This window comes from Lepidochelys kempii, chromosome 1 (genome assembly GCF_965140265.1).
Source record: "Lepidochelys kempii isolate rLepKem1 chromosome 1, rLepKem1.hap2, whole genome shotgun sequence".
Taxonomy (NCBI): Eukaryota; Metazoa; Chordata; order Testudines; family Cheloniidae; genus Lepidochelys; species Lepidochelys kempii.
Genome location: NC_133256.1, coordinates 177,564,499 through 177,586,303, shown reverse-complemented (window position 1 = coordinate 177,586,303; position 21,805 = coordinate 177,564,499). Strand labels below are relative to the sequence as shown.

The following is a 21,805-nucleotide window of genomic DNA, read 5'->3' as shown; positions in this document are numbered from 1 at the left end:
TATGGCAACACTGCTTCAATCAATTTAGATAAAGAACTGTGGTATCAGCTAATTTAATTAGCTTCCTGCAGCTCAGTAATTTCCAACCATAGAAAGTACATTGGAAAAATCTTATTTTACAAATAATCCTATTACTTAAATATTTGTGGGGGAATAAATCTTTCTGTGACACTGTTTCAGGGTCACTACATGGTCGTCTTTGAACAAAGGTTTCCGTCCCACTCAGTTTATGCCTCCTCTTGCGCAGATGAAGGACTGTAAGAATAGGCGTCTTGGGACACAGAATGTCTTTGGGGAGATAGGGATTTATTCCCAGTGATCATAGGCTTGCACCTTTGTGTTTGTACAGCACTTAGCAAAACAGGGCCTCAAACCTGACTGGGTCCTCTGGGCATTTTGGTAATAACAGTAGCAGCAGCAAACAACAGAATTGGTTTGACTCCCAAATGAAGGAGTTTAGCTGTTCATTTTGTGGAACTATTTTTATTTTCTTGTTGTACACACAGCAATCTAGCTGTCTTGACTAAATCTTGAGGAAGAGACCGTGATAACTAGAGCACTGAATCAGCAATCAGCAATAAGCATATGCCTAATTTTAAATACAGGAGTAGCCCCCACTAAAGTCAATGGGACAACTCACATGCTTAAAGTTTGCACCTGCTTAAGAACTTTCCTGAATCAGGGTTAAGATTTTTTTCCCCTCTACCTATTGCTCAACCATTTAACTGGCTTTTTTAATAGCGGGCAGAGAAGGGAGGGAGAAGTAGAGAGGGAGTAGTGGAAAAGGAAGAGGGAGATAAGAGATTATATTTGACTCTCTTCCATAATCTTAGTGCCAATAGGTTTAGAATACTGGCACTGCAGGATATCTGCTTCATATGCTGTGATTGGGCTGTCCTTGTTGAAATGTAAGCAAACATTTAGAACACATAGCAAAATGGCATTTAGCTATCAAAGACTTTTAAATTTTATTAGCAGTTCTTTTCACAGCAAACCCTAACAATAAAATCAGAGGGAAACTCTTTCCAACAGCTGGGTGAAATATGCAGCAACCTGCAAAGGCAGCAACAAACACAAGTAGAGGAAATCAGTTTAGCAGAAAGCTGGATACATTTCTAGAGTATGGAATGAAAAGACACTAGTTTTGCAGAAGTTTAGGAGAATGAAATGTACTATGAACTGGTTTGTTTTCCCAGTTTTGGGATGAAGACTAAGGTTTTGATGAATAGTCCATTCTTTACCACTTTTAAGGGTGAAATGAAATATTTAGAAACAACCACCAGCAACCTCCCCATACCGTATCACATACTGTTACAATAATTTAATAGAATGCTTTTATGATGTGGCCTGAAAAATGTGTAATTCATAAAATAAACAATAACAATATAAAATAACAGTCAGATTTTTCAAACATTCTAGAACTTGGAAGACATTTGTCTAAATTCCACAGCTCTGAAGGACATTGCCCTACCCCCAAAACAGCATTTTAGGCTCTGCATTGGTTGCATGATAGTTCACCCTAAGGCCTTGTCTACACTGGCAGCGGCATGTAGCATAGGTGTAAAGAGGTGCAAAGAGTTCAGTGAGTATCTGCCCATGTGGTTTTCTTTGCAGAATCAAGGCCTTAATTTACATCTACAAAACTGGTGTTTGTTTGTCCACAGAGGTGTTTGTAGGACCCACCTGTGTTGGACAACTACAATGTTCTCCTTGTTCTCAGAACTACTCTAATTTGGTCTGCATAGTGTGCCTATTATTGGGGTAGCTGAGCATATCACATTTAGGTATGTTGCTGCTGTTGCTCCACTTAGTGATCCTGAGCATGCTCAAAAGTCATCCGTGAAAATATGGTTTCCAGTACTAGACTACTCATGCTCTTTTGAAAAATACATGTAATTAAGGGCTTAGTCCTGCACAATTGAAATCAATGGGGTCTATGCCCTTGATATCAATGACAGCTGTGTGTCTTAGGTGAGACCCTACAATAGAAAGAATAATAATCTCTTTGTACATAATTAGGGTTATTATTACAGCTAGTACAATACTTTAAAATATTTGTTAACAAATGTAACTATTATTCATTGAATAAATGATCTGACAAACACTGCAAAATTTTCATTGCATAGGTCAATTGATGTAAAAGTGAATAATGTATTCAGTACTCAGCCAAACTCCTTATTGTTTTATATATACAGCACCCAAAGTGGGCTTGGTGTTTCATAGGTAAAGTACATATGGCCTCTGCCCCAACGAATTTACAATTTCAAGCACTGATCCTGCAAACACTTCGGTGTGTTTACAACTTTACTCATGTGAGTACTCCCGCTTACTTCATTTCTGAACCAAATCAATGACACTACTCAGGAACACAGTTTGTCCCAGATGCAGGTGTGTGTAAGACCCAGGTCCAAGTGTAGACATGGTACACTGAGTGAAAGCAATGAAATGGGGAAGGTAGGATGAGGGAAGAATGGAAGGGAGGATGCAGTTACTGTGGTTTTTTATGCACATTTCTTGATTCTTCTGATCTATCTATCTAAAAGTCATGCTTTCAAAATATTAAGGCTGACAACCGATAACAGTAGACATTGTTTTGAATCATATCAAGGAAATTGAGCAAATAGTTTTTCAGAAAGACAACAATTAAAAATGCCTTCTTTTGGAAGTATTTGTTAAGTGTCTAACCCTGTTATCTGGTGAACGGATTCCCAGTGAACTTCATCATTAATTGGGGAAATAGTTCAGGACGGAGTTCAAGAAAAAAATACACTCATAATTAACGTTATAAAATGATGCATGAATATTCATCATTAAACCTAATAGAGAAGAGAATATGGAGACAGAAAGCTTCAATATAAGAAGTCGGAGTAGAAAAGAAACACACACAGTGAAAAATGCTGGCACGGCTTCAGTAAAGCAACTTGCATTCAACTACAGGCCATCACGGAAAGCATTTGAAGACAGGTTTCTGCATGTCTCGCACTGAAGGAGAGGGCACAGCAGGTCCCAATGCACCTTCTAAGGTATGCATGAGGGAAAACCAACTGCCTTGGATCTGGAAAGGTTCACAGGATAGGAACTCTGCAATCACTCTAAGCCTTGACGGACTTGATTCAACACTCACTAAAGCCAGTGGGAATCAGTCCTTTGTACTTAGTGGGTTTTGGCTCTGATTGAGCTGTGAGCCCTACAACTGTAGACTGCCTAAGTTACATAATAGTTAACATCCTCATCAGCCCTTCCTGCACACTTACTAGAAATGGAAATGGGGAGCCTTGTTACTGAGGAATTTAGAGTTTGGTAGCAGAGGAGCTCCCCTGAATATAGCTTCACATAACAGATATACATACAGTATATTAGCGGTGTATAGAAAAGGTTTGTATGTCTTGTGGGTCAGAGTTAAGGTTGTTATTGGACTATACCAGGTGAAATCTCACATATTAATATCATTTTTAAACAAACATCTGTACTGCAAAGGTGGTAGAACAGACATATAAATGACCTTTCACTTGTCCATTCTATTGAATTCTATTTTGGTTTGTTTTTTATGGCAATGTTCCTGTTATGTATTAAAATAGGGGTTATAATATTTACTGTAGCAATTGTAACTGGACAGTAACACTTTTTTTTGCTTTTGTCTAGAACTGAACAGACCAGTTATTTTTCTTCTGAGGCTGTCCGGAGAAGCAGATAAAGGAGGTAACATACAGGTATCAGAGAGGGACCATTCAGAAATCCTTGTTCCAGGATAGGTGCACCTACCTATGCCATTGTTTTTACAGATATGAGGTAAGCGTGTAGATTAGCTAGGCAAATTAGTATTTAAATACTTATTGCCAGTGTCATGGTGTAAGTTTAATACCTGCATAAGGGTCCAGCATGGCCCTAGAAAAAAGAACTGTATATGCCTTGTTTCTATGCTGTGTGTTCCTTGTGCAATTGTCCCCTTGCATCATTCTATTTTATCAGCACTGGGCTAAGATGTGAGAAGTAGGTTATGGAAAATAGTTAGGTGTCCCAAAACAGAAGCTGTTAGTGGCTGAACTGAAGGAATCTGTGAATACTGTAGAGTTGCATCTCCAGTCCAGTCTCACCTCCTGTACATGTCTTTACAGGTCTGAGATCCATTTAGAAGTCAAGCTCAGCACTCAGCAAAGACAAGTTCCCAGTTAAAGTCTATGCTCTCATCAATCGAAGCCGTACAGAGGAAGGTTATTTTGTCATATACTTGAGTAGAGAGGAAAGGATGCCATAAATATAGCTGTAAAAAACGTCTTAGGCTAAGGAGGGTCAGCCCTCTGTAGACATGCAAAACAGCTAGTGCCAGTTTAGTTGCTGGTTGAAGATACTGGTATATGAGGCCTTACCTGTACAATTAAATACATTTTATAAAGGGGAATAGTTAAACGGCTGTTCCTCTTTCCTTGCTCACCAAGAACAGATTTTGGGTTTTTTTGCTGCTACGTTTGACAGTATTATTAATTCCCTAAATAGTGTAATGAATGCACTAGCTTAGGGGGTGAATGTATTTATTCTTCTAATATAAGTCTTGGCAATCCTGGGGACGAGGATTCTAGTGTGTTATAAACCTCTAGTGGAAATGTTTCAAGAAGCTGTCTACACTTCTTTGACTTGTGCAGCACACACACCTGATCCAAATGCTTGTTTATGTTGGGCTTTCCTGAAATCTTCTTGACGTTCTGTGGAGCTTATCCATTCCTGGGTTTGTCGCTGCCACTCTAATGATGTTCTAGCTTGACGATCCAATGAGCTCTTTGTTTCATCTATGTTGGAAGTATGCTGCCTCTCAAGAGAGCTTCCTTTTCTCTCTGCCGAGCCTCTGCGTTGGCCGGGGCCTATTTGCTGCCTTAAACCCTGACCAGGGGGCGGATCTGGTGGTGGTGGAAGATCTAAAAAATGTGAATAAGATTTAGAACAAGCTAATATTTAATTGAAACACGTTTTGTTTGAAACTGCAGAGAAAAAAATGTCTCCTAATAAAAGGATCTGAGTCACTTATTATGATTTTTTTGAAAAAGGAAATTCATGTTAGTCAGAAATTCAGTGTATTTACTCTCACTACTAGCCTCTACCTCCAGCAATTGGGCTACTAACTTCTATGAAATCAACATAATACAATTTGTGTTCCTCAACACATGATGTATACTACTGTACCTGCCTGATTCAGCAACAGTCAAGGAATTATGTCAAGCTGTGAAAAATTAATCCATTTTATTTGACTGGGTTTCTTCTGTTTCCGTCTGTTTGGGACATACCTCTCTGCCCCATCCTTGAGTTTCACTTTCAGTTTCGGTTCTGAATGAACTCAAAATCTCAAAGTAAAATTCAATCGAATCTCAAAAAATATCAAGTTATTTAAAAAAATATGTCATCACTGACAATATATTATTATAAATGTGCAAAATATATTTTAAAGAGAGCCATTTAATAAGATGAATATTTTTTGCAAAAAAACCTCACTTTTTCAGAAAAAAAGTTCAGTCAAAACTTGCTATTTTGAAAAAATTTCAGCCACTTCCTAAATTTAAAGAACATATCGTTTTACCCAAATCAAAACAAATTTTCAACTGAACGCTGAATGTCACATGATGTTCAGAAGAACTTGTACGCTATATTTCAAAGTTTATACCCTAAACCACTAAAGTGGTAGTACTGTTCAAAAACAGAGGTTTCAAAGCATGTCTGTGATGACAAAAGCATAAGAACATAAGAATGGCCATACTGGGTCAGACCAAAGGTCCATCTAGCCCAGTATCCTCCCTTCCAGCAGTGGCCAATGCCACGTGTCCCAGAGGGAATGAACAAAGCAGGTAATCACCAAGTGATCCATCCCTTGTCACCCATTCCCAGCTTCTGGCAAACAGAGGCTAGGGACACCATCCCTGCCCATCCTGGCGAATAGCCATTGATGGACCTATCTTCCATGGAGTTATCTAGCTCTTTTTTGAAGTAGATAAGCATACTTTTCTCACTATATAGAATCCTGAGACAGTGATCAAAATTGGAAAATTATAGCTCAAAAAAGTGAAATTTTGACTGAAGTTATACAATAGGAAAACAAGAGACCGTGGCTCTTTATGCCTCAAGATCAGATTGTGAGGAATTTTTTAAAATTTGAGGTGCCTCTCATTTTCCCCTGAGAAGCTGCCCCCATGCCGCCTATCTATAGTGTATGTAGAACAGCCTGTAGCTCATGATTATTATGTACTATATTATGGTTCTACTAATTGTATTGGGAAAATTTTACAGATATGTTGGGAGACATCCTTAGATGGTGTAGCTCAATTGACTCCAGTTGAGCTTTGCCAGTTTACACCAACTGAAGCTCTATCCTTTTGTTTTTTACCCTTCAGACATTACAGCATCTGAAAACATTTAATTGGAACTTGACCAGGAACAGTGGATGGTATGAAGGAGTATTCCTCTGTTTTTAGAACCTGCACTGGAGTCTCAGAGTTGTAGCTATGAAGGGACTGAAGCAATTTTTACATATTGATGAGGAGGTCTTGGTCAACAGATTTATTTTAAAAGGCTGGCAGTGTTTCAGTTTTATATGGGGTAAGATTCTTCATGTTCATATCCTTGATAGTAGAGGTGATACTTGCATTTCCTGTGTGTGGGGCAGCGTTGTCTCCAAAGTTGATGAGACAGCTTCCCAGTCAGCACTTTTGTTTTGCATAGTTAAATGAGAAAATGCTGGTTATTTGGGACAACAGGTCAATGTATGGGACAGGAGAGTTATATCTGGTAGCAGCACTGTACCTCTGCTCTTGAATGAGGTGCTAACCCCCAGATTGAGATCTCTCTCTTCTGGCTAGCACAATATTATAACAATCTGTCAGTGGGCTTGGTGTATACTTTATGTTCAGTGCTAATTTATTTGAGTTTTTTTAGTTATGAATATAAATGTGACCTTCCATGCCCCCGACTGCATTTGAGTTATTGTAGGTGGATGAGCGGAGGGGTATGGGAGCCTGCCAATGTAAAATTGCTTTATAGTGTTGGCTTCCAAAATGGCATTCCTTATAATTGATTTTACTGCAATCATAACCAGTTACCTTACAGAACCAAGACACTGGCATCTGCTTATGCAATTTGAAATTCAGATTATTGAAGTTGTAACTTACAACCTCTATTTGAACATCCATGCAATTCACTAAAGGCAGTCTGTAATATGGAAACTGATTCTCCAACATAGAACTATTACAATTTCACAATGAACAAAATAAAATAAAATAAAATAAAATAAAATAAAATAAAATAATAGGGAGCAACAAATGTGTAAGTTTTAAATCTGCAACAGATAGTAGCACAGAAACAGAACATCATTAAATTAAAAAATTGTTCCAGTATTAATACTTTACTGTATACAGTGCCTTTCATCTGACTATCCCAATGCACTTAGCAAACTTTCATCAATCAAACACTGGAGAGGAAGAAAGCCTTGTTGTTAAGGCACAGATTGGGAATCAGGAGATCTGGACACAACTCCTTGACCTGCAGCAGATTTCCTCTGTGACCTTGGGCAAATCACTCAACCTCTCCTTTCCTGCAATTCCATCTGCAAAATGGATATCATTGCCTGGGGCACAGCAGTGATGTGAATATTGATATTCGTAAAGGACTTTGAAATCCGTGGATGATATCAGCTATTTGAAGTTAAACAAGTTATTTTTGAAGGAAGTCTCACACATTTTTGGAAGTAGGGTACGTCTATCTTAGAGAATCCATCTAGGCTGGTCCCACCCTGAGCCCAGGGTTGTGGGGTCCATGTTGTACAAAGGCTGGCAGGGGAGGACTGTAAGGACTGATGGCCCTACTACCCAGTCATGGTCTGATTTAGTGTTGAGCTGTCTAATTGCTTGCTCTCTGTCTTAGGACTGGCTGGCAAAGCAACACCCTTTCCTCCCTTTTCTAAAAGAAGTTTTGCATTTAGTGGTAACTCTTTTGCCTCCCTTCTTTTCCTGTGTCTGTGGCATTAATTATCCCCTCACCCTACCTTTAGCCTTAGTTAAGCTCACCAGACACACTCTGCTGTTTCCCCTGAGCCTATATAAAGATCTCACTGCATCTGGAGCCATGATGAGCCCGTTCCCATTTCACAGCAAGCTAATCTTTCCCACCCACACACTCTGCTCTGTGTGTAAATCAATGGTGGTTGCAGCACCCCACATCATATAAAATCACCTCATACTGATCAGTCAACAGGTTGGAATTTGGGCTACCAGCAAAGGATAAGAGAGACTAGATGGATTTACAATCTCACTTCCATATGGCCAGGCTGGTATGGTTAGATTCATCTCCGTAGTACACATGGAGGGGAGTCAACTTGTTTCCTATCGTCAATAGCTCCAAGAAAATTGTAAACCAAGAAATGAGGGGATTTCAGAGGAGAGACCCTAGTACATGATGGTATTGCCTAGTATCTTAATTGTTCCATCCCAACGGGATTCATCTTTCTGATGTCAGGTACTACATATTTAACTTGGATATCCAGCAATTGATTGGTTTGGTGGAATGCCAGCCAACCACCACTAGCAATATCTAATGGCTGGATCATAAATTTGCAAGCCAATTTATAATTGAAATTGGAGTTGGTGGGGTGAAGGCCTTGTCTTCTGATTGCCTAATTGAGGGACTGGGATTCAGATGCTTTAGCACAGCACAAACCCGAAGCAGAGATTAATGGAGGGTTGGCTTGGGCTTAGTCTATCCCTCCTTATGAGTGTAGAGTGATGGCTGCCTTGCATGGCGAAGTCAAACAGGCTCTTGGGCTGTCATCAACTGGACAAAGGCACAGCATATGGTTGGAAGGTAGGCTGCAGGCACCCCTTTCTGCAAGATCTAGCCATTCATTGTTTTCCCAGGAGTGATTATTATTGTTATAGTCAATAAAGCTGCACCCTATGAGCTGTTCTTTGCAATCAGAGTGTGAGTGTCCTCCTTACAGTAACATAGGCAAAGGTGAGCAGAAGCAAAGATTGGGCAAGTCAGTGGCAAAGATGAGGAAGGAACTGACGTGCTAACTCCAGGTCCACTGCTTTAGTCAATAGACATACTTCCTCTCTGATTCTTTTTCTATGGGTTTGTCAAGTATTATGTTCCACTAAAGTTGTAAATTTAAATTCAGTCAGGAGGGTATAGTTTGGTTAAAATATGCAGCTTGCAGCGCTCTGCAATTTATAAGTTTATTGAATAAATAAGTAATGGAAGAATGTACTAATGAATTTTGACTAGAGCTCTGAGAAATGGTCACAACAGAACCTGACACCACACACCACTTGACTTCTACATTTGCTGGAAGATTTGTCAAGGCTCACTAACCATTAGAAAGAACAAGAGACTAATTTCTGAGTGCAAATATGCAGACTCACAGGCATAAATCACACCCCAACATTGTTTGAGGGACCACAAAGTTCAGCTGATCCTATGGTACCAACTGAAGTAGGGAAAAATGCATCTCCAGGGGATGCCCTTCTTTCTATCTCTGATTTGCCTGTTTGGAAGAGAGGGCAACTGCAAAGCATCAGGGGGCACTGAAGCGTTGACCAGAACAATGAGGAGAGCACCTACATCCCCACCCTCATTACAGGAGTGGTGAAAATGGCTGATGGCTCTTTTAAAGCTGTTTGTTTGCCTGCAGCCCTCTCCAAATCCTTCAGCATTTACAGTAGCCAGCTATGAGAGCAGCACAAGTGGTAAGAGAGCCACACATAGGACTAGCAGATGGTGGTTGCTTCTTTTGCTAATCACAAGTGTTAGTGAGGTAGGAACAACAGGAGAGATGGTTGTTCAGGTGATTAGAAGGAACAGATCCATCAGGGATTTGTAGGTTGGAAGAGGGGATTAGAGAGAAACAGAGGTGTCAGAGAATTAAAGAGAAAGACAGAGCCACTAGGGAGTGGAGGTGAGTGGAATTCAGGAATGGAACAGCATTACCGAGCAGTGGGATAGGTGGGCAAGGACAGCAAGGCATGGGTTAATATGGACCTTTTGTATGGGTGGCACAAAGAGCATGAGCAAAGCGGAACACAGTATGGCACACTTTGAATTTGTTCTTGGGAAATCCATTTGAATATTGTTACCTCCATGCATTGGCTAAAGTCATGGTTTTGATGTGAAACCAGATGAAATTCAGTCATTTTAGATGTGACTTGCAATGAAATTTCTAGAAACCTGAGAGGAGTTAACCCATCCATAGACGAACCAAAGAAAGGTTTGCTTGAAGTCCTGCTCAGTGATGAATCAACCAAGTTTCACACAACTCTCATTTCAACATTATTCACTTGACGACTTAGAGATCTTACATCATGGAACAAATAGCTCACTGGAGCACACATGCTTTAAGGGAACGCTTTACATTTTTTCAGTCCTGCATGCATGCAACATATCAGTACTACTACGGAGCTCACTTCAAACCAAAGAACTTACCATCTGTCATTCCCTCCCTGCGGTGAGGCAATGGGAGTTGGTCCAATCTACCCCCCTTGTGTTTTTTAGTAGGCCTAGGCCTCTGGCTCTGATTCAGGGCTGCACTGGTGTTACTGTCAGTTGAAAATGGACTGCTTGGCCGAGGTCGCTGAGAGGAAGGGTATGCTTTGCCTAGCGGAAAAAAAAGGAAATAAAAATGGAAAACATTATTACAATGAAGTAGGCTGTGCTCTCATGTGTCTGATCTGAAGTATTGCGTATCTTCCCTTTCAGCACTCACGTGAAAACTGTCAGCCCTTTGGGGCAGGGACCATCTTTTTGTTCTGTATTTGTACAGCATCTAGCACAGTGGGGTCCTTATCTATGACTAGAGTTCCTAGGCTCTCTGGTAATACAAATAATATTAATGATGATGATGAAGATAAAGTAAGTGCCCTGCTGAAATATCCGCTGGTGACAATCATTTTAAAATACTCCACAATAAGCCAAGTGAGAAACTCAGCATTATATTTTCCTTTAAATTTTTAACTAAAACCATTCCAAAACCATTATGATAAATCTATTATATGTTGTGTAACTCATGCCTACTTTTTATACTAAACAGATGTGTTCAGAATAATTTCTTACACTTGCAGGGGGATAAAATAGTTTTGCAATTGTATAATGTTTATTCACCATATAACATCTTTCTCTGTGTATAGTATACATACACTGAGCCAGATTCTTATCTTCGTGACTCCAGTGTACTTTATATTTGGTGTAACTACAGTGACACTAATGTAGCTGATTTTACAAAATATATACTAACTTATGCCTGTAGATCTATGGACCCAAACAAACAAAGAGCAAGAACATTTATTTTTGTAAAGATTTCTCCATTATTTTATTTATTATTTTGTGAATATGCATGTGTATGTAAAAACTTATTCTGGACACGTTGGCTAACTGAACTGATTACTTAGAGTTCTCTTTATACTGAACCACCTTCTCTAAAAAACCCACTCCTTTTCTGCTTGACCCTATTCTAATGGGGGCATTCAAGAGTATCATAGCAGGGGTTGTTTGCTGACAATTCAGTTGCTTTATTCATTTCTTTTTTACATGTATGTATTAATTCAATCAAATTCTCCAAAGTCTTTTGAATACATTGGCTTATTGTCTATTAAGATTAGATGAGCCCTTTGGAATCTTTTCAGAATGTTTTATTCTTGTTTCACTTGTTTGACATCTGTAACAAGTACCTTAGGAATTTTAACATTGTACTTTGTTTTGAACTGGTGGTTATTCTGATTTTCTTTAATTTTATCCAGAATTCAATGTGTTAAGACAACCAAACTCCTTGTTTTTCTTGTAAACCGAGAAGGACCAAGTCTGGCCAAACTGCACAGGACTTGATAGGAGAGATAAGGTGGCTGTATGCCATCTTTGTGCTCCCCAGGCTCCTTGGGAGCGGTTTTGGTGTCTGGTGAAGAACTTAGAGAAGACGGTGGGCTGCTCTAACCTAAACTGGCTGTTAAAATCCCTCAAAGACCCAGTAGACTTGCAGGGGGTCACTGGAGTACGGAAGTGTTCTAAAAACACCCCCTTCTTTTAGCCGTGCCCTAGCACATACCCTACTCTGGTGGGGTCTCTTAGGGTTAGAGATAGCTATGTTGTCTTTCTGTCATCTGGGGTTTCCTCCGTGACAAGGGAATCTTTATCTGTCAATTGGTAGAGTATTACAGCCCTTTGCACTGCCAGAGTGGTGCAAAGCTGCTGTGAAAGGAATCAAGATCTGTCCCACAATCTCCCAAAGATTGATTTTTAGTAATTCGTACATGCAAGAATTGCTTTTTCAGCATTTGAGTTCTTATTTTCCTAGTCATAGATTCAACCAGAAACAAATACATGCCAAAATAGTGAGGATTTGATTTAAAAATTTTAAGGAAAAGAAATTCAGAGATGAGTCTGAAATCCCATCATTAACTCACTCCATATTGCAGCACAGATGTTTTGTAAAAATAAATCCTGACAGCACGTAGACACCATGGAGTGTAAAAACAACATCCTCCATGGCACTTTAATCTGCACCAAAGGAGATTAAAGTAAAAGTTTCCTCCTGTGCATTAATGTAGCACTGTTTGGAACGGGACTACATTAATGAGCACTTGGGAACTTTTAGTGCACACCAGTACAGTCCACACTGGTCAGTCAGTGCATGACATGCTAGTGAGGACTAAAATTTACACCCCTCTGGTGAAGACTAAAACACCTTGTAGACAAGCCCTGAATCTAGGATGAAATTTCTTCTGTACGTGAATTCTCTTGCTTTAATGGGTGTAAGTCTAACCCTTAAGTCAGCATGCAGGCTTTGGAAAAAAATATATGACATGTTTGTGATTGACTTAAGTACCTATGAAAGAGAGGAGCTAATGATAGTACTGACTTGAGTCATACATAGGGCAGGCAGGTGACATGCAAGTTTCCTCGCACAATTCTTTCAGTACACCTCATATCTGACCTGTAGCATCTCTGTTATTCTCGTCTCTTTAGTAAAATCTGCTCAGTCGTGCCAGATTGTCCGTATTGGTGATATAGTCGTCCCATTATAGGGTATTATAAAAATGAAAAAAAATATCCAAAATCATTGACCTATGTGACAATTAGCACAATGGCAACTGGAAACCTGAATGAGTGTGTCATGAAGGAGAAATACTTTGGTCCCAATTCGCCAGTGCCTTGTCCCCTGCATAGGCACCCATGAAAAGTGAGTGTAACATGCTATCAAACCAGAATGCTCCAATCACACCAGTGATGGTGTTTCACACCCACTTGGCTATAGGTGTTAATGACTACACAGGGTACTAGGTAGTGTAGAATAAGGCCTTGAGATACCATCCCTGAATGACAGTCAAAGAATATTGCCTCTTCTCAGCTAGAGAAATGTCCTGTGATGACTCATTATGGTGCATCAGGTAGGTAATATGCATTTTAAAAACCACATAAATATATTGTTTGATAGACCACGGCCCAGGAGGTATCACTGAAAGTATCATATTGTCATTAAACTACAACAAGTCCCAGGAAGTGTTTTTTGCTTGCTGCATTAGACCCATAGAGGAGAACAATAATCTTTTGCCATAATGGTCCTGTGATGACAACGGGATACTTTAGCATGTTCTAAACTGTAATGGTTCATCAAATAGATAATATGTTAGCATGCAATTTTAAAAATGCACATCAATCACTTGATAAACCATAACACCACCATCAAAACCTAACTGGGTGTTTTTCAAGCTGGAAACACCCAGTACTTGACCAGAAAGATGCACCTTTTGTGCACGGATATGCTACACAATAATATATTTTAAAGTTTGCGTGTGGGAGGGGGAAGAGGGCCTGTACCTCTTAATGGGCCTGATCCACACAACATTAAATCAACACTGACTTCAATGGACTTTGAATAAGCCCTAGTAAGAGTTCACAAAAACTAGAAAGGATGCAAAAGTTTTGATGCCCTCACACAAGGCTTTTCAAAGAGTCTCTTCAAGCAAAATAATCAGTGTTAAATGATATTTTGGCCAAATTCTCCCCAAATTCTGGCACGGCTAAAGGCAGACAGTCTATTTATTTCCCTATGAAAAGACAGACTGAACAAATCAATGTTTCACTACTGCAGGGAAGCAACTGGAGAGCTTTGTCTGTTTTTAAAAATGAAATAACTGTTTTAAAGATTGATTAATTTAACTAAAGAATCGGGGTGAAATCCCAGCTCCATTGAAGTCAATGGCAAAACTCCCATCAGTGCCAATGTAACCAGGATTTTTCACCCTCTGTCTTTGTGAGTGGCTTGGGTGAGTGCCAAAAACCTTTTCTCCATTTCTAAGGTATAGCATTTGCCATCTAGTTACTGAGGTAATTTTGCATGCATGAGGACTGCAGGATCAGCCTCTATGTTTATGGGCAACTTTCCTAAATGCAAATAATGTACTAAAGGGCAAACTTTATATGAGAATAGTACTAAAAGTTCCAAAGTTATGGGAACAGAGTGGTGCCTGCAGGCAGAAATGTGAAATGAGTGTGTAACAAATAAAAAAAAAAGTTCCCTAATTAATATTGTGCTATTAGTTTTTGTTGGTTTAATTAAACATCAAAGGTTGTTTTGCAGTTTTGATAAAACTCAGGATACACACATGAATTCTCACTGTGTCCAGAACATTTTTATTACATTTTACTTATCTCTTTTTTTGCTAGAAATGAACATGTGAAACATGACACATAAGAGGCTTGTGAATTATAAATTGCATAAAGTAAATTCTATTTACTCCTCCTTTGTTTCAGAAGGAAAAAGTGTGTTGTTTTCAAAAACAATAGTAATTTTGCCACTCTTACATTTAACTTGTAGATGCAGTTGATATATTTGAAATTAATGTCCTGAAATCCAAATATAAGAAGTTATTCCAATAAGTGCCATTAAAGCAATTGATTAATAAGGCTGTTAGTGATAAACTTACACCAGTTCATCCCATAGTTAGAGAGCCTTCCCAGAAAATACATTGTGCAAAAGAGATGCACTAGAACAGCAGTAATGGAGGTAATGACTACATGTGCTTTTCATTACTAGAAATATTATTGATTGTGAGACGATTTTGCAAAAAATAAATCATCAAAAATTGCATAGCAAAATTAGTAGTCTCTTTGCTGCAATATAAAAGGGAGCACATGTCAGTAAATCCATAGTGGAGTCAGAGTAAAGGGAAATAGCAGACTGAAGCTGGTGATTAAAAGCTTGTGCTATTCATTGTTCGGAGTACTAAAATTAAAACAGAGTGCAAGGTTTTGATTAAAGCTATGCAGAAAAAAACTGTCCAACCTCCTTATTCCATGCAGGTTAAATAAATTCTGAGTGAGACTTGAGTTGACTGAAAAGAAGAAGAGAAAGACAAGGAAGAGACCATGCAGAAAGCATCAACTTTGAGTCTACAAACCTGTTCTTGTCAGGCTGGTTCCATCCAGCCTAAACCCAGCTTTATCTGCTGCTGCAACCAGTGCTTGTGCAAAACTGCCGCTGGTAAAGATCGAGTCATCTGAGGAGCTACCTACACTAGATCTATGACTAGAAAAGTTACGGTCCTCATCAGACGCAGAACCCCATCCATTTACCATTGAACCTAAAAACAAATGTAGGGGTCTAGTGAGTTGTATACATTTAATATCTTATCTGTTTAGCTAAAGCTCAAAGGCCCATCAAGTTTATTCTCATCAAGAAAGCAAAAGTTTATCTGGGAGAGTCTGGCATCAAAGCAGTATCTGTGTACAAGGAATCTTTCAGAAGTAGATGGAATTACATTCATTGGTTGTCCCTTGCTCATTTGACCATGTGTACAAAATGGGCCAAATTCTGATGTCATCTATACTTATGAAAATTCTGTGTAAACTCCACGAAAGTCTATGCGTTTACTGCAAATTTACAGCAATGTAAAGGAAATCTATTGCCACATGATCTGACTCCATATGTTGTATAGTACATAGCCTGATATTTACAATGTAAGGCCTTAATTTAGGACACCATGAACATGCATAAGTCTCACTGAACCTCTTTAAATTGAACATTGAACGCATGCTTACATACTGTCCCGAACAGAGATGCAGTTAAGGAACTATGTAAATGCTTTCTTTAATTGAGACCTTAAAATCGTTATGCGATCTTTAAGTCAAAACTAGAGAACAACCAGTGCATACTGCAGTTCATTGTAATTCCTTGAGCAAATTCAAAGAGTTTTGGCCTTAAAGTTTGGTTGGGAATAAATTTGCAGGAATGTGACTACATTCTGAATTTAATATTGGGTCCCTTACACATTCAAATGCTGCCTTCCTGCCCTGCTCCTGGGTTACCACTATTGTAAGAAAAAAGTGTAACTAAAGTGACAAAAACGTATTCAGAAATACAACAGATCAAAACTTTTGAGAGAGAGAGGGAGGGAGAGAGAATGAACATAAGTAGAATACTTAATACTGATGGAAGAATACATTCTTTTGGCTCCCCAGTTATCTGTACTTTTTAGTATCTGAAGCATGGTTTTGAAACACAATGTACAGTATAGTATGTACTACATTTTCAAAAGTTATCACTGAGTTTGGGATTTTTAAAGTTGCTGAACACCCATAATACTCATTGACTTCAATTGGGGTTGTAGGTGATGTGTACTTTTGAAAATCAGTCCCAACGTGTCTCAAATTTCCAAAAACTGAGGTACTCAGAATTACACTGTGGCCTACATCACCACATACATTGCAAAATAAGCAAGTGAGCACATGTGCAGCAGTAGAAATACTGATTTTTCCAAGGTACGCAAGGATACATGTAGAGGGATAAATCATCCCTTAGATTTACTATACACACAGTGATGATGTTCAAATGTTGTAGTGTAATTTTAACACCTGACCTGCAAACCCTCTTTTTCATTACATGTACAAGGGAGTTATTTAAAGCCTAATGTCTAAAAGAAAACCTTTAAATTATGGATTGCTTATTACACCCAAGTTGATAGGATAGATATTTATGGTATTATAGATTATTAAAAGCTATCTGGCAAAAGTAAAGGAAAAATATAATTGAAATCAGGAATTCAATCAATAACATATACCAGTGCTTCTCAGTCAGGGGTATGCATACCCTTGGGGGTACACAGAGGTCTTCTGAGGGTACATCAACTCATTTAGATATTTGCCTAGTTTTATAATAGGCTACATAAAAAGCATTAGTGAAGTCAGTACAAACTAAAATTTCATACAGACAATGACTTGTTTATACTGCTCTCTATACTATACACTGAAATGTAAGTAAAATATTTATATTCCAATTGATTTATTTTACAACTATATGGTAAAAATGAGAAAGTCAGCAATTTCTCAGTAATAGCGTGCTGTGACACTTCTGTATTTTTAGGTCTGATTTTGTAAGCAAGTAGATTTTAACTAAGGTGTAACTTGGGGGTATGCAAGACAAATCAGATTCCTGAAAGGGGCACAGTAGTCTGGGAAGGTTAAGAGCCACAGACATACACTGTATTACAAAAAAAAGAGGAAGAGGGAGAAGTTTCTGTGCCACAAACTTTTTGAAAACAGTGGATTACTTTGCAGTGCTGCAGTGACCAAATCTTTTAACATCAGCAAAGTGGCAGGCTGTAATAACACAGGTTCATGCACTCCAAAGATACAAGAACAGAAACTGAAGAGGTCTATGGAGGTCTGACAGGCAGAAAGTGTGTTCAGCGCAACAGAAAGTGACAGAGTTTGATTCTGCTTGCCAAGAGCACACACAAAATTATTACTTTCCAAATAGACTCCACCTGACACAGACAGATGTAAGGAATCTAAGATAACAGCAAGGGAAGGCTGAAACCGAACCTCCTCCAAGAGGAAAATTTCTAAAACAGAACATCATACAGAAAGGAGAGCAGTAGCTTGGCAATAGGCATTGATATGAAATATGAAAAAAATGATATAAACAGATATAAAAACAACGAAAAGGACAAAAGAAAATGAGATGCTAGAGATGAAGACACTAAAAAAAAATGCTTCCTATGACCTTAAAGTTCAGCGTCTGCTTAGTTACCTTGCTGAATTGGGACCTATGATTTTAACAATGTAAATAAAACAAAAGGAATAAGTCTAAGTATGTGTTACGGAAGAAAATTAAAACATACTTTCCATTTACATGTAGCATTCCATCTACTTGCATACCAGTCACACAATTTTCTGAAGCAGTTGTTATACAATATATACTATACATGCATACACAAATTAAACATGCACACAGACCAGGTTTACTTAGCAATACCTAGACTTTTGTAATAATAATTTGACAATAATTAGAGTACCCATTTTTCACATGTATTCTTTTTTAAAGCGTTGGAAAGCCCTGGAGACTGAAGTCTCACTTTTAAGTACAGAACAAGTTGTGGCATGGTGAGCAGCAGTGTGCTCCTAAAAACACATGCGCTCACACACCTCTTTCCCTTAATCTGTCATACTTCAACTGTGTTGTGGAAGGACCATCTCTAGGAGTGAAAGGGAAGCTCAATCCTTTTTCTGATTTGATCTTTATTTGCTGAATCTGTCAACGTGGTTGCCAACTACTGATGATGTGTTTGGTATTATGGCTTCCTGTACTTTGATAGCTGAATTGAGATTCGCAGCTCACTTCACATAGATCAGCAAACTGCTATCAAATTGTAGTGAGTTTTTGGTTACCACTGACTTTGGATATAATTGAACTGGGAACTAGGGGTGAAAATTTCCAGACATTACTACCAATCTCCTGAGCTATTCTGGCCAACTGCTTAAACATTTTTTTTCACCACAATCTGTAAAAATAAAAATGTTCCTTTGTTTATCTTACAAACGTGTGGACATTCACAACTAAAGATTGAACCTTGCTTTGTTGTACAAACACCCCTAGGTCATAATTCAGCTGGGTTAATCTAACACACTTAAAGAAAAGGAGTACTTGTGGCACCTTAGAGACTAACCAATTTATTAGAGCATAAGCTTTCGTGAGCTACAGCTCACTTCATCAGATGCATATCGTGGAAACTGCAGCAGACTTTATATATACACAGAGAATATGAAACAATACCTCCTCCCACCCCACTGTCCTGCTGGTAATAGCTTATCTAAAGTGATCATCAGGTGGGCCATTTCCAGCACAAATCCAGGTTTTCCTGGGCGCCCCATCATCTCAGGCATTGGCACCCTGACAGCAGGATTGTCTGGCTATGTAGACTCCCTCCTCAGGCCCTACGCTACCAGCACTCCCAGCTACCTTCAAGACACCACTGACTTCCTGAGGAAACTTCAATCCATCGGTGATCTTCCTGATAACACCATCCTGGCCACTATGGATGTAGAAGCCCTCTACACCAACATTCCACACAAAGATGGACTACAAGCCGTCAAGAACACTATCCCAGATAATGTCACGGCTAACCTGGTGGCTGAACTTTGTGACTTTGTCCTTACCCATAACTATTTCACATTTGGGGACAATGTATACCTTCAGATCAGCGGCACTGCTATGGGTACCCGCATGGCCCCACAGTATGCCAACATTTTTATGGCTGATTTAGAACAACGCTTCCTCAGCTCTCGTCCCCTAAAGCCCCTACTCTACTTGCGCTATATTGATGACATCTTCATCATCTGGACCCATGGAAAAGAAGCCCTTGAGGAATTCCACCATGATTTCAACAATTTCCATCCCACCACCAACCTCAGCCTGGTCCAGTCCACACAAGAGATCCACTTCCTGGACACTACAGTGCTAATAAACAATGGTCACATAAACACCACCCTATACCGGAAACCTAGTGACCGCTATTCCTACCTGCATGCCTCCAGCTTTCACCCTGACCACACCACACGATCCATCGTCTACAGCCAAGCTCTGCGATACAACCGCATTTGCTCCAACCCCTCAGACAGAGACAAACACCTACAAGATCTCTGTCAAGATCTCCTAACAAACACCTACAAGACAAACACCTACAAGATCTCTGTCATTCCTACCTGCATGCCTCCAGCTTTCACCCTGACCACACCACACGATCCATCGTCTACAGCCAAGCTCTGCGATACAACCGCATTTGCTCCAACCCCTCAGACAGAGACAAACACCTACAAGATCTCTGTCAAGCTTTCTTACAACTACAATACCCACCTGCAGAAGTAAAGAAACAGATTGATAGAGCCAGAAGAGTTCCCAGAAGTTACCTACTACAGGACAGGCCTAACAAAGAAAATAACAGAACGCCACTAGCCGTCACCTTCAGCCCCCAACTAAAACCCCTCCAACGCATTATTAAGGATCTACAACCTATCCTAAAGGATGACCCAACACTCTCACAAATCTTGGGAGACAGGCCAGTCCTTGCCTACAGACAGCCCCGCAACCTGAAGCAAATACTCACCAACAACCACATACCACACAACAGAACCACTAACCCAGGAACTTATCCTTGCAACAAAGCCCGTTGCCAATTGTGCCCACATATCTATTCAGGGGACACCATCACAGGGCCTAATAACATCAGCCACACTATCAGAGGCTCGTTCACCTGCACATCCACCAATGTGCTATATGCCATCATGTGCCAGCAACGCCCCTCTGCCATGTACATTGGTCAAACTGGACAGTCTCTACGTAAAAGAATAAATGGACACAAATCAGATGTCAAGAATTATAACATTCATAAACCAGTTGGAGAACACTTCAATCTCTCTGGTCACGCAATCACAGACATGAAGGTTGCTATCTTAAAACAAAAAAACTTCAAATCCAGACTCCAGCGAGAAACTGCTGAATTGGAATTCATTTGCAAATTGGATACTATTAATTTAGGCTTAAATAGAGACTGGGAGTGGCTAAGTCATTATGCAAGGTAGCCTGTTTCCTCTTGTTTTTTCCTACCCCCCCCCCCCCAGATGTTCTGGTTTAACTTGGATTTAAACTTGAAGAGTGGTCAGTTTGGATGAGCTATTACCAGCAGGAGAGTGAGTTTGTGTGTGTATGGGGGTGGGGGGGATGTGAGAAAACCTGGATTTGTGCAGGAAATAGCCCAACTTGATTGTCATGCACATTGTGTAAAGAGTTGTCACTTTGGATGGGCTATCACCAGCAGGAGAGTGAATTTGTGTGGGGGGGTGGAGGGTGAGAAAACCTGGATTTGTGCTGGAAATGGCCCACCTGATGATCACTTTAGATAAGCTATTACCAGCAGGACAGTGGGGTGGGAGGAGGTATTGTTTCATATTCTCTGTGTATATATAAAGTCTGCTGCAGTTTCCATGATATGCATCTGATGAAGTGAGCTGTAGCTCACGAAAGCTTATGCTCTAATAAATTGGTTAGTCTCTAAGGTGCCACAAGTACTCCTTTTCTTTTTGCGAATACAGACTAACACGGCTGTTACTCTGAAACCTAACACACTTAGTAAATGATGACTGCTTTTTAATGGTGCCCACTGGCACTGTTTTCCAAACCAGATAAACAATTGTTATCTGCATAAAGGTAGAATAAAAGGTACTGGTGTCCCTCTCAGATCAACTGTGTATTTTCCAAACAGGCTTTTAGTAGGTTTACCTCCTTTACATACAGCAACTTACTCTGTGTTGTCGAAGAGTACATTGGAGTTTTTACGTTTTCTGTCAACTGCAAATTTTACTCTTGCAGACAGCAGCAGTAAATGCATTATGCAAAACAAAATCAACTATCTGAAAAGTTGAACTCTGTTTTCTTGCTCCATAAAACATATTTGGATGCTAAGGCACGCAGGAAGTTGTTTTGCTCCTACAGAAAGGTTAGGAGGATAGA

The 21,805-nt window shown here is 39.5% G+C and overlaps 1 protein-coding gene across 10 annotated transcripts in view; it reads right to left on the bottom strand.

Moving 5' to 3' along the window:
* The window catches only part of ROBO2 (roundabout guidance receptor 2), a 639,395-nt gene that overhangs the window by 4,781 nt on the left and 612,809 nt on the right, over positions 1-21,805 (bottom strand). For 5 of the 10 annotated variants that reach the window (XM_073303863.1, XM_073303872.1, XM_073303882.1 and 2 more), the window contains 2 exons: positions 10,453-10,623; positions 4,650-4,910 (listed from right to left, as the gene is read on the bottom strand). In XM_073303863.1, coding sequence (XP_073159964.1) covers positions 4,650-4,910; positions 10,453-10,623 — 432 coding nt within the window. The remainder of the gene's footprint in view (positions 1-4,649; positions 4,911-10,452; positions 10,624-21,805) is intronic. The other 5 variants (XM_073303897.1, XM_073303917.1, XM_073303928.1 and 2 more) reach the window with 1 other exon arrangement.